The sequence below is a fragment of the Branchiostoma belcheri genome, unplaced genomic scaffold (assembly GCF_001625305.1).
Source record: "Branchiostoma belcheri isolate BF01 breed outbred unplaced genomic scaffold, Haploidv18h27 scaffold85, whole genome shotgun sequence".
Lineage (NCBI taxonomy): Eukaryota > Metazoa > Chordata > Leptocardii > Amphioxiformes > Branchiostomatidae > Branchiostoma > Branchiostoma belcheri.
Genome location: NW_017804520.1, coordinates 986826 through 1000764, shown reverse-complemented (window position 1 = coordinate 1000764; position 13939 = coordinate 986826). Strand labels below are relative to the sequence as shown.

The window sequence follows — 13939 nt, the reverse complement described above, 5'->3', positions numbered from 1 at the left end:
GATGCGGTCATAATAGTTACCTTTGTTCTTCTAGACAATGATGACAGCGGTCGTCTTCTTGTCCCTCGAGTAGAGTAAAACAGTACGGTTCTTCGTCTATGATGAGAGTTCCAGCCTTTATCGGGGGTCCATTCTTCTTACATCTCAGCCCCCGTCCTTTGTCTGGTGACAGGAATATCTCCACGTGTTCCCGAACCATTTAGAAGACCGAGTGATGTAAAAGTTGAAGTTGAAAAGGTATATTCTTAGCTTAAGCTTGTGATACTCCCGTCTAACATCGACCACCACCGACCAGAACATTCGAAAGGCAGACATAAAGTATTATGTTGTTTCACGTCTATCAATGTTTGGGATTTTGTGGTTTTGAGTCTTGATTCATGTCAATTTTTATTTTCGCAAAACTCTTTCTACATCTACGTGGGACTGATTTTCGCTAGAGTTGCTGAACCGTCTTCGGGCAACTTGAATTGATATGTAGATTTTGAAGCAAGTGCGATTTTACAGTCTTAGTTCCATAAAACAGCCATTTGTATGCCCCACCCCAACATGCCTCTGGTTATATGATACTTGCAATCCATGTCAGAAACATGATTTGCGGTAGCCTTAAAGGGGACATATGATTTACTACATTTGTTTGATTTACGATTCTAAAATTATTCCCCCTTCTACACTGCCTATAGTACATGTTTGGCTCTTGTTGACTTCTAACTACTCCTTTGTCTTTAAAACTCAACTTTAAAAGGTTTGAAAACAGTTTCACTATTTTCAGATCGCTATAGATGATGATGAATGAATAGCGTTGCCCTTCGGGATATTCCATTCAAACATTAATTGTGCGAAAAGGCGTTAAAAATGCAACCAAATTACAGTTAACTTCTGTGCAATTGTCTTATGCTCCTCTTCACATACACGCACCCCCCCCACTCCAGCCCTCAGCATTGGAATATCTCTCATAATTGTGGTTTTTAAGATATCAATCTAATGTGGATTTCATAAGCTCCCATATCTTTGCCCTGGGTCACAAATAGGGCCCAGCTTAGCATGCGATGCCTGTTATATCTCGGATCATGATAGCTTACGGTCCCTTTAGGGTAGCAGTATTTCCTAAGTACTTGTGGGGGTTATATAATTGGATGGCGCGTGACCTAAGGGCAGATGTTCCGACTGTAGACTAGGTTATCAGGCAATGTGCTTTGATATGTTTTGTACAACAAAAGTTTTCCCCAAGTCATGTTTGAACTTCTGTGTCGTACAAATAAGTGTGTTTAAGACGCGTGATGTAAAATTAGAATATCCATTTTGTGTGTGTTTGTGTGATGATGATTATCATTATCATCTTCCTATCTTGATAGTCTCTCGATGTTATAAAAGAATATCTAAGTTTGTCCGATGTATATGCATTACATGTGAGTGTCTCATTTGCCATCATGACAAACACCGATAAACCAGTCACCACAGCGCGTATCTGGAACAGCTGATTCTATTCGAAACCTTAAGCTTATCCAGTTATTTCATCTATATCCATATAATGAATACGGATGATGCACTATATTAGCGCCACTGTTGAACCAATTAGAGCCCCAGTTCAGTTAAATTTATTCATCAATCCTGCAGAAAGAGTTACTCCCATGCCCCAAAGTCGTTTAAAAACACAAGACAGTTGTTGACGGCTTAATACTTGTCCTGATTCTGGTAACAATGCAATTCCTTGTCTCATCTGCTTGGATAAAAAGGCGACATTTGCCTTGACCCACAATCTAGGTCAGAATCCCGCACGCTGTTCAATGTCAACGTCAACTAAAAATATCATAAACCAGATATCGATGTCTGAAGGGAGAGCTAGATTTACGCATCAAGTTTCGGTGGGAAAATGTTTAACACGTTCAGCTGTATGTAAACTCCTTCCGTCGTTTAGCTGGCCATGGAGCTATTCCGCCTGAGGGAGTTGATTGCACTTCCACAGTGAATCCTTTTTTGACTATCCTTACCTTCGCCAAGAAGGTTATTTTTACCTCCATGAAAAATGGAGGTATTGTTTTTGGCGTGTCTGTCTGTGTGTCTGTGTGTGTGTCTGTCTGTCTGTCTGTCTGTCTGTGTTTCCGCAACTTTGTGGTCATCATAACTTCAGAACGCCTTCATGGATTGTGATGATATTTGGTATGTTGGTAGGTCTTAAAAAGACGAAGGTCAAGGTCAAATATGGGCCTCCTGGTGGATGACCTTGGTACTGCAGCAGAACTTCCGGTTTTTGTATCTTTTGTCCTGAACATGCTATGGTCTTGACTTTTTGGTGACAGATAGCTTTTCCTGTCAGAAATAAGTGGTGTGGGTTTGGTTCCCCTGCCAGCTTGTTTCTTTAGTAGTAGATGTTCGCATCTATGTTGTTACTTTACAACGTATGCCAGGTTAACCATATCTGTGTTCACCCACTCCATCCACTCCAGGACTTGTAACTAGTTTTCGGATAAACAAACTATGGTTTAAACTCCATGTTCCTATCCGAAGGCGCGTTAGCAGGCACAGGTGTACCTAGGTCCTGAACAGTAATTTCTACTTTGTACTTGCGCTTTATTAGTTCAATGGACTTTCATTAACATTACAAAGAGAAGAAAGAAATTCTAAATGAGATGTAATCACTGTTAACCGTGTGGAAGGGAACAACTATATCAAATGACAGTCTGTCCCTAAAGTGTGTTAATGACCGTGGGAATGTTGGGCGACGCAATGTCTGGTTACCTAGCAACGGCAGGACGTCTCGTGCCGCGGTCACAGAGTTTGTTGTGGAGAGTTGTGGCGAAGCTGGGGAAAGTAAGTTTTAGATTTAGGTGATTTTTTTTATTTTTACTTGCACAAAAACCTGCTTGAGAAAAGAAAATGTATTATCGCGATTGTAAAAACTTAGTTACCAGTGGCCGGATGCCCACAACGACTTGATCATAGATCTGCATGCACTATGTATATAGTATATCTTGAAACGTCAATATATGGACTTTTACAATCTGGCACATTAAAAGATATCATTAGTCTTTATCGGCGTCCTTTCAACCAACCCCGAAGCAGATGTACAGCCCGACTCAGTCTTTTACGCCTCTTCTAGCGGCCCGTGTTTCTCTCACTCTAGGGGCAGTAGACAGGCGTATAAAAAAACTCATAAACATGCGTAAGCACTAATTTCCAAGCAGATTCCTTCTGGCCATGAGGACGATCAAATTGGCCACCCAAGTTTAATATCATTTGCTCTTGAACGGTCCCTGTCCCCGAGGGAATCTGCTTGGAGATTAGTAAAACACTGACCTGGACCCTGCATCTGCCTAGCTGGAGGTCATTTTAAACAAACAGAGACGGTGTCATCATGGCTGTACGACAACCCGGAGGGGTTGTTTTCCTGGCGATAGCCGCTCTTCTCATGCTGCCTCCGCCGCCGGTCCTTGCCGCTCCAGCTTCGGACCCTGAGCAGGAGCTTCGTGTCCTCCACAGTGAGTTATTTCAGTTTATTCAGTTTCACTTTATGGGGATGCCCTTATAGTACCACCGTGTTTAATATTATATAGTGAACTGTTTAACGTGAAATATGGTCTTTACTGCAGAGTTGTTGTGAGTTACATGATCCTCGGGCATGTGTTTTCACTCAGTACGTTTTAATGTTTCTTTCCGGTTGAACCGTTCTTAAAACTAGAAAGGTAACATTTGCAAAGCAAATGTATCATCACGGTTTACCTTCGAAGCTTCAGATGGCCCAACTTCACACAAAACAAGGACATTTTGTCCTTGCACAAACTAAACACTCACTAACTTAACAAATTACTGCTTTGTTTACTCTTACTCAAACTCACTCATATATATGGTGGGATTGGTGACTTTACTCCCTCTTGAACTCAGTTCTGCATGGCACTTGCAACATTATGTAACCCAACACCAGTTACCATGGTGACAGACGTCTGGTCATGGTAAGTGACCTTATTTGCTTAGAGAGGAAGAAGAAGAAACAGAGCAAAACAATATTTTTCTTCTGCAAAGGTAAACGTAGTTAGATAACGTCGATGGCCTATAGAGAGGTGGATCGAAAGGTATATACTAATTAATCAAATTTTGCATCAACTCCAATGCTATTCCTCCCCACTACAGGTCTCGTTGGAAAGCTGGAAAAACAAATGGCCGACGTGGGGCGCGCAGCGAAATCCTTGGACAAGGTACTGACTAACATGGAAGCGCAGTTCAGTGTGCTACACCGTGAGTCATACGTTGCTTAAATTTACTTTGTCATATATATAATATTGAGTGGTGACGAGGATAAGAAAGTCTTTCTTTGCGTATGAGTTTGCTCGCTGGTCCACAAAAAACGTTTCGTGTCTGAGAAAATACACAATTATAGAAACTCACGTATTCTATAACCATACTTTAGCTTTTGAGATTTACCAGATCTATGGAAGGATTAACATAACAAGTGCACGTGTGATTATCACAAGTTGTCAACCCAGTATCCATACTGTAGCCTCTACCAGGCTTGAGGAGGCGGCTGGAAAGAGTAGAAATCGGCCAAAATAGAGAGATAAGCATGCCAAGGGAGTCACAGTGGCGAACTGTTCTCTCAACGGCCAAACTCCCTTGGCATGCTTATCTCTCTATTTTGGCCGATTTCTACTCTTTCAAGCCGCCTCCTCAAGCCTGGTAGAGGCTAACCATACTGTAATTTGATCCAGTAACACCTAGACCCTAATGTTAGCAAATAAAAACAAACGTATTGTGTGGTTAATTCTCTTAATATGATTCTGTGTAATCAACTCTTCTGTCTACTTTGTCTGACAGAAAACGTGACAACCCTGGAGCGACACCGCGATGACCTGATGGACACCTGTGCGCCCCCTGCCGACACCGCGGGAACTGCAACAACCTCAGGACCAGTCACGACAGCGCAAAGAGAAGGGCCGCGGGTCAGAGGTATGTTATCATTTTTTAATTCCAACATTTAATGACTAGACATGGTGACAGCACACTCAAGTTACATCAACTTATTTTATGTCATCACCAACGCAGATACAGGACAAATACGGAACAGGACAAGACTCATTTTCACCTGAGTTTAATAAGGCCATGTTGATTTGATTATATGGATGACATCCGCGCGCGCATGAATTTTCGGCCGTTTCCAAAAAAAAAGTTTTCAACCATACTGTAAATCGTACAAAACAGTTGCAAAATGAGCAAAAATATACCGTAAGTTACAAAAAAATAAGTAAAAACTATACCAATGTGGTAGAATGCCAAAATCAAACTAAAAAAGACGAAATTGTAAGGAAATGAACTTGAAGATTAGATTATTCGCCAAACCATATTCTGTCCCATTTGTTCAATCCTCATGACCACGTAGATTTTCATAATGAAAACAACTTTTTTTTCAAAACTTTTTTTTATTCGCACGCGCGCATCAGTTTTGGGGCTCCCGGAGGATGTCATCCATATAATCAAATCAACATGGCCTAAGTGAGGAAAATCGAAAAAGATTTTACGGAAATTTACCACCCTCTGAATGTGATATATGGAATACTAACATTCCTAGTAACTAGAACAGACGAAAACCTGTTACAAAGTACAAAGTTGTGTTTTCATTTCCTACTTATTATCCAGACTGTGAAGAGCTGCTGCCTTATGGCATAAGAGACAGTGGCGTGTACACCATCTATGTTGACAACCAGCCAGTCAGGGTCTTCTGTCGCTTCGTGGACGGTTCGGAGGCCTGGACGGTCATCCAGCGGCGCCAGGACGGCTCCGTCAACTTCAACCGGTCCTGGGCCGACTACAAGGAAGGGTTCGGGGACCCTGGGACCGAGTACTGGCTTGGGAACGAGATCATCCACCAGCTCACGACTGGCCGCGGCTCCAGCGCCATGTACAAGCTGTACATCTACATGGAGGATTGGGAGGGGGGCTACATCCACATCCAGTTCGACGAGTTCTACTTGGAGAGCGAGGCGACCAACTACAAGCTGCGGCTGAACCTCCTGCGGGGCGGGAACACTCGGAACGCGATGTACTCAAACACGGGGCAGCCCTTCACCACTTACGACCGTGATAATGACGCGTACGGAGCGAACTGCGGCAAGGTGAGTTCTTATCATCATCACCGTCATCCTTAATATCATCATCCGTCATCTCCATCAACTTCATAATCGTCATTATCATCGTCATCATCACCGTCACCATCAACGTCATGTGGACCATCGTCATCACCATCAACGTCATCGCTATTATCAACGTCATGATCATCGTCATCAACGTCATCGTCATCATCGATTATTGTCATCAACATCGTTATCATCAACATCATCGGTACTCTATATCATCATCATCATCATCATCTTCGCCTTATTTTAGACATAAACTAAAACATCATCATTGCTCTCTGTTGTCTTTTGTCAACTGCTGACCTATCTGTCCCATCCACAACTCATCTTTGCAAGGACTCGCGATCGTGTGCCTCCCCAATTTACTTATTGCCCACCGTTCTATCTGTTAACTGTTCTCTGTAGCCGTTTTCCCACCATAGTTTTGAACTACATGTGCCGGTCGACGCACTTAACAGGCTAGGGATTGTTCACTAATGCTCGTAGTATGGTCCTACATGTAAGTGATATCATATCCTGGCAAACGAACTTGATTTTTGGCTTGTATCTTTTCCCCGGCTGTAGAGGTTCGGCGGAGGGTGGTGGTACTACGGCCACGCCTGTGTGTACGCCAACCTGAACGGGCTGTACAGGAAGGGCGGAGAAACCAGTGACGGGTTCGGCCTGGTGTGGCTGTACTGGCGCTCACCGGTCTGGTATTCCGCTAAAGTCACCGAGATGAGAATCATGATCCGGGACGCCAGCATCCCTGTGCGTCAGCCTTAGACTACAGTTTGCCACGCTAACGCTTACTCATTGTTGTCACATACAGTAGGAACACACCCTCACTAGATTAATATTGTTTCTAAAAACAATCATGATGTTTAAAAACATCACGATGCCTGTGATACCATTGGTCTGTATGGTCACCTGCAGTGATGTCAATATGCACTTGGAAACGATTGTTGACTTCTATATGTATTTATGTAATGTTATATTAACTATTTTAAATTGCTTAAAAGACGTTTTATACTGTTTATGTAATGTCCCGATATTATTTTAGCCTTCTATCTTTGGGACACTGTTGATGCAAATGCAATAATATAGATATATATAGTTTATGACTGGAGTTAGATGTGCAAACGTAAGGTGTGCCAGGGTGATCGGTGAAAACTGCTTATCTGTCGTCAAAACGTAAAAGGAGTTGCCACTTCTCTGTCACGAGTTTACTTTCTGTTGTTGTTGTATGCATTTTGTAAAGAAAGTGTTGTATGGATTTTGCAAAGCAAATACTGATCAGACACTATTCAAGTAAAGAGTAAAGCCTTTATTACACAGGTAACATCAATATTACACCATGAATTGTAAGAGACATTGCAAAGATTACACTGCTTTTTTACAGCATAGAAAATGTTTGTGCGTACAGTTCTTGATAGATTCTGACAATTCTTTTGCACGGCTAAATCCCTCCTCAGTGATACCCCGTACAGGGGTCGTTCGAGGGTATATAGAAGAAGAAATCTCAGATCCGTTGGGTAGTTCGTGCTGCAGATCACCTATCTGTCGCTAGGCGTCGTCCCATCAGTTGCAGACATACCGCATGCAGCAGCCGGATGAGTGGTAGCATCCCTGTGCTGGGCCCAGGTTACACACGAAGTTGTACCTGTGGAAAATTAAAGTATACGTATAGTACCGGGTTCTAACAGCCGTCCGTCCTGAATCCTGCTCTTTTTCAGTTATTAAGTTAATCACAAAACAGCACACATTATGAGTACTGTACCGTGTGTCAAGAGGCCTGCTATATGCTACATGCATATTCTAGCGTCCTAAGGCTACAGAGCTAAGGTTATACATATAAACTCGTAATAGGATTTCAGATATTTAGACTGACCCGCAGCGGCTGCCTCCGCCGAAGAAGAACCCGCGCTTGACCAGGGAGTGCGGCTCCGCTGACTCCGCAAGAGAACGGCCTTCCGTCGACGTCAGGGAGGCTGGAGGGACGTCAAGGGGTGATAAGTTAACTGTGGTACCCTATAGCAGCTAGTCTCGTAAAATAACACATGTACATATACACATATGATGTGTACATACAACAGACAGTATGTAATATACAGAGACCGCAGAGGTAAAAACAGAAGTTTAAACAACATAAAATGGATTAAAGAGAATAAAAAGAAGCCGCACATTATCGATAAACGATATGAAATGACATAGTTATCCATTTACATCCCAGAAACATACCCCAAGCAGTTGAATTTTTTACGACATATGCACGGATACCTCAAAAATGGCTTTGCTTTTCGCTATACATTTTGCTACAACGAATGTCACCGGACCCCTGCAAGCTAGGGTAATGCTGAGGTCACATTTCCAAACCGGGACCCGGCTTATTGAATGTTAACGAAAAGTATGATATAAAAGACTACAAAGCGCAAGAAAAGTTGATAATGGGAACTATCTGCGTATATTGTTGATTTAAATTGTTGATTTTTCGTTGATAGAAACAACCCCGGTTTGGAATATGTGAGAACATAACTGAACATAACTGAGAACTGGGACGATTTAAGATGGAATTTTAAGATCTTAGACCTACCCAGAACCATGCAGGCGATGAGTGCGATGATGAACGTTGTCTTCATGTTGTCACGGGTGTTGGTTCTTGAAGCTGTTGTGAGATGACGGGTTTGTATCGTCTGGTAGGCGCGCTTCTCTCCGAAGTATTGTCGAGCGTTGCGTTTGGTTCGGCTTTTATACACGCTGAAGCTGGTGAGGTTTGTTTCCTCGGGACCGACAGGATGTGCGGACATGACGAACATGCACGTCCCGGCGCGGCAAAATTTTGCTCGGACATCGAGCGGAAGTTATCATACAGCACCTATCAAGGCAGTGCAGTGTATCAATCTGTGACGCCATGTTGTACGTGTTAATTTCACGTTTAAAGTGCTATACCAGTGATGCCCCCTCCCCCTTCAGATCTATACCCCCGACCACTGTCTCACATTGATAGACTCACGAAGTCAAGACTTCTGGATGGTCTTTCAGCGTGACAAATAAACATGTGCAGACCAACGTTGTCTTTACTTCCAAGAAAGCCAGCAGCCTACTTTCAAGGACAAAACGATCAGCAATAGCATGCAATCCTTCAGTTTTGTTGACAGTTAATTACCGTCATAAAACGTCATGTTCTGCGCGTGCAACACTATAGTTAAGGTACTTAACCTTGATACCTTGATACCGTCTTCGGGATGAGAGGTAATCCTGTGGTGATCCCGATCTCGACTTCACTCAGTGTTATACTTTATGCTCTCCCAGTATTTGTCTAGGTTCGTCTTGAACTCATTTACTGACTCTGAGTCAATTACGGCCTGTGGTAGACTGTTCCAATCCCTAACGACACCGTGGTTTGCTTGCCATTTTGACCATAAAAGTTGCTGAGTTCCGTCGGTGACAAGAAAAACAAGATGGCTGCCAGACCACGCCGGCGCGACCGGCCCCGCAAATCTTCTAAAACTTCGTAAATACCACCGAAAATCCGAGTTTCCTACCCTAAAAACTTGCTATACAATGTGCTGGTCACTTTAGTTAAAAACTGAGCTAAAATTTGGTAAATAAGAAACAGTTATTCGCTAAAAACTTAGAGCTAAAAAGTTGACTTGGGAGAGCGAGTACAAACACGTCTTGTCTTCACTTCACGCATGGTAATTAATTAATCATTAATTACCCTAAACTATAATGTTGCCTGTGGCAACTGTTTTCAATTTTTACAGCGCCTTGCGTCAGCGCACAGGTGCTTGAAGTTATCACATGCGTGTACGTCATTTAGCACTAGGCGAAATTACGACAATCACGTTTGTACGTACTACAAAGTTTATTTATTGACTTGGAAGAATATTAATATAATGTTACCACACCTAGCGGCTTCCTTTCAAACTGAAGTGTCCCTAAAGGCCTTCAAACTACACATTAGAAGTATGTATGTCCTCTGGAGTATGACACCCTGTATCGACACGTTCAAGGTTCAAGGATGTCCTCTGGAGAAACTATCCGGAACTTGCTCGGTGGTAGCCGGAAGTTGGATGTGGATCCTCTTGTGGTTTTTCTTACAGCTGACTCAGATATCCACATGTATTCTATCTGAGAACTTCGTTTACTCATAGAATGGTGGGCCCTGTGTGTGATGTGTCAGCAAGAAAAGTGTACATGCCTGTCACCAGAAGTGTTAAGCCAGTTCTCAGATGTATAACGTTTGACATACTCAGCTGATTTTTATAGTCAACGTGACGTATCACACTTCCGGGTTCAATGACCTCACCATAACAAGGCCTCCAGGTTCTATGACCTCGCCACCATCGAGGTGCTCCTTGGCCAGGGCCTTTCTCGGGGCTGGGGAAAGCAAATTTTCATGACATGGGGGCATGTTGGTCATAGCGACGGCGGGGAGCTGGCCCGTGTATTCCCTGGCACACTCACCAAACCTATTGAATGAGTGTATTCGTTCGGCATATGGAAAGTGTCACGTTTACATGCCAAGAATTACAACATTGAAAGAGATTTCACATAGCAGGAACAGCCAGAATTCTGGAAACTTGCACTACATAACTACATGTGCGTACGTGCCACTGTGCACGAGGGCCCCCAATCAAGTTGCAGTTGTAGAGTTTCGGAATAATCTCGCTAGAGGGCAGTATTGCACGCTCAGTTGCAGTTGCAAGCAAAGATGGCGGAGTCGACAGAACTTTTCTCCCAGCTTGTTGTGTTCTTGCTGTTCGTCTCGTTCTTGCAGTTCGTGGCAGGCCTAGTTTTGGCGCAGATTTTCGGCAAAGCAGTTTCCAGAGTGGACAAATGGGTGCTGGTGTGGCTGTTCTATGACGCTATCGTCCATTTTACCTTCGTAAGTTAGAGCAATTTTTTATGTTCAAAGTCCAAAAAACTTTTTCATCACAGCAAGTGGCGCCCAGGACGTGAAGCTTTGAGTTAACTGTTTATTGAGCGAAAGTACAGACTACAGAAACTAAATTATGCATGTCTCAGACCGAACCAGATAGAGAAGCAAAAATGAGTAGCTTTGAGAAGATTGGACACGCCCCCTTCTGACCCCCCTCCCTCCTCGTGTAACCTGGGGGGCGTGGAGGGGGGCATAACAAGTGAACTAACTTTTTATCGTTTGTATCTTTATTTCAGGAGGGACCATTCGTATACTTCTCACTTGTTGGAACTGTGGCGAAATCAGACAGCCTGTTGACGGAAGTGTGTAAGGAACTTTTAAATAATAATTTTCATCCAGAACAGGCAAGGCAAATGCATAGTGTTTACCTTTGCATATGGTCTGCTCTGTTAATTCTTACTCAAACACATTCATATATATGGTCAAGAGTCTAAATCCCTCCTAGTGATGTAACCCAACACTAGTTACCATGGTAACAGACACAACATAGGTTCAGGCCATTGAGGTCACTGTTCGGAGAAGAAGAAGAGGAAGAAGAAACTGAGCAAAAACTATATGTTTTCCTTCGGTAAACATAAAAATGCTATATGATGATGATCTTGATTTCCCTGACTTTATTGGGAAATAGGTGTTAAATGTTTATAACCCCAGGGAAGGAGTATGGTAAAGCAGACTCCCGCTGGCTGCACTCTGACCCCACCATCGTGTCTCTGGAGATCCTGACAGTTGTGTTAGATGGACTTCTGTGTCTGGTGGCCGTGTACGCCATCTGTAAGGACAAACATTACAGGTACTGTTAGTGAAACCATTTCTTACTAGTACATACTGGTAAGATAAAACATTTTTCTTTGTACGATTTGTGCATTATATATACAGTGCATACATAGTCATTTACATTGTATGCATTATTCTAAGACTGCTCATTGTGTGTTTCTTCCTTCTGTTGTAGTGATGCATACCTAAACCCAATTTCAGGTTCAGGTCCGGATTCAAGTCCAGTGGTTTAGGTTCAGGTCCGGACTTAAGTCCGGACCTAAACCCATGGCATATACAAAATTGCATGTTGGCAACCTTGCAATGTTGTCTGGGTGAAACTTTGGCCACATAACATGGAGGCTGGCACTTGACGATGCCCGATGGCAATGTTTTCTTCATTTTGCAGCAAAGATTTTGGAATCTACGGAAGGTTTTAGGTGGTTTAAAAAGAAAAGGGGTATGTTAAATGGTCTTTTATGGTAATAAGTCCGGACTCGGTTCTTGACTTTTAGGTTTTTTTGGACTTGAACCTAAACATTTTTACAAGTCCGGATCCAAGTCCAGTGAACCGGTATGCACCACTATTCTGTTGAATATTAATATTATTGTCTTTGCAGGCACTTTGTCCAGATTACTCTGTGTGTCTGCGAGCTATATGGAGGTGAGTTAATTAGGGTTTATATATGTGGTGCCAACTGGTCACAAGTGCTGAAATATTTAACCGTTTGAGGTGGTACATGTAATCTTAAATTATCTCTTCTGAGATCAGAAAAAAATAGATGAAGTGGTGAATCCAGTGTAGCAGGCCAGAAGTACCCCTGGCCAGAATTTACCCGTACCCGGGTCTTTTCTGCCCAGGATTAGTTTCAAGCCCATTACACCTGCAAGCAAGAAATGTCTCTAATTAACATTCAGGAATAGTATCAGTCTGTCATTGCATTATGCAGCTTGTATCTAACATAATCCTTTTATCCCAGGTTGGATGACGTTCTGCCCTGAGTGGTTGACAGGCAGCCCCAGTCTGGACACCAGTAACTTCCTGTACCTGTGGATCTACCTGGTGTTCTTCAATGGACTGTGGGTGGTGGTGCCTGGCTTACTGATGCTGCAGTCCTGGGGGGAGCTCAGGGACTTACACAGGGCACAGAAAACAAACAAACGGAAGTAGATAGTCGCAGTGGGGTCAGAGGGCACGAACCTGTAATGTCACTTAATTGGCCAACAACACTGGGTCTGTTAGCCTTCTTGAAAAATTTGTTTGTTGTCATCAAGGACACTGTATTGAAGTGCTCATTGCCTGATGCCTGGATGTATTATGGTGAATTTGTGTTTGACAATAGTGTGGCCACTTGGCATGTGTGCAAATTGCGGGATAATTCTATAGGTGTCAATTGCTTTTTTTTGCACTAGTCGAACGTTAAAGTTACTAATACTGGGACTTACATGTATTCTTTGCCAAGTCCTTCCCTAATCTCTATATAAGGTTCTTGTCATCATGTCAATAACAGTAACATTGATTTGGGACACTCAGGTACTTACGCAGGACACAGAAAACATAGAAATAAATCTAAAGTAGATTGTGATTATATAACTAAGGTCAATAATGATAGTACATGTAGTTTCTGATGCTACAGTCTGGCATCAGGCTATTGTAACAATGTACTGTGTATTTTAATCATATTAGCTCTGTCTGAGTATTCAGGAATTTAATCTATACAATTTTTTTCCAAATACTTATAGTACATGTATTTAGAATATATCATTTCTGTGATATATTAAGGAACAAATGTTGTCTATGACTCCATGGGAAAGTGTCTGATTATTATTCAAATAAATACATGTACATCATGTCATCATCATCATCATCATCATTCATCCTCCGTACATATACACATGTATATTGATTTTATGATGTAGGAATAGGTAGCTATGAATGTTTCATATTTCTTACTTCTGTATCTGTATCGGTATAGCCGGTATAACCGCCCTTTGGCGTAACACACCAGGTACTTGACAGTTGGTTGAAATACATTTGCAGTGTGGAATATTTTTTTGTGTCAGCAGGGATGTGTGAGTGGTAATTGATAATTCTCAACAGATGTATGAAATTAATCATGAGAAAATATTGATTTTTTTA

The 13939-nt window shown here is 42.4% G+C and overlaps 3 protein-coding genes across 3 annotated transcripts; 2 read left to right on the top strand and 1 right to left on the bottom strand.

Annotated features, from left to right (window-relative positions):
• Nucleotides 1-3352: 3352 nt before the first annotated feature.
• Nucleotides 3353-6887, top strand: LOC109487008 (microfibril-associated glycoprotein 4-like). Its single transcript, XM_019790924.1, has 5 exons — nt 3353-3476; nt 4126-4230; nt 4807-4938; nt 5626-6101; nt 6687-6887. The coding sequence occupies exons 1-5, from the start codon at nt 3353-3355 to the stop codon at nt 6885-6887; spliced, it is 1038 nt and encodes a 345-aa protein (XP_019646483.1).
• A 523-nt stretch (nt 6888-7410) lies between these two features.
• Nucleotides 7411-8923, bottom strand: LOC109487095. The gene is made up of 3 exons (XM_019791069.1): nt 8695-8923; nt 7993-8092; nt 7411-7764 (listed from the first exon to the last, which is right to left on the bottom strand). Exons 1-3 carry the CDS (start codon nt 8915-8917, stop codon nt 7683-7685), a joined length of 405 nt encoding a protein of 134 aa, XP_019646628.1. The 5' UTR covers nt 8918-8923; the 3' UTR covers nt 7411-7682.
• A 1870-nt stretch (nt 8924-10793) lies between these two features.
• LOC109487018 (emopamil-binding protein-like) lies at nt 10794-13167 on the top strand. Its single transcript, XM_019790938.1, has 5 exons — nt 10794-10992; nt 11283-11352; nt 11698-11836; nt 12420-12463; nt 12780-13167. Exons 1-5 carry the CDS (start codon nt 10819-10821, stop codon nt 12968-12970), a joined length of 618 nt encoding a protein of 205 aa, XP_019646497.1. The 5' UTR covers nt 10794-10818; the 3' UTR covers nt 12971-13167.
• The last annotated feature ends 772 nt before the right edge of the window (nt 13168-13939 follow it).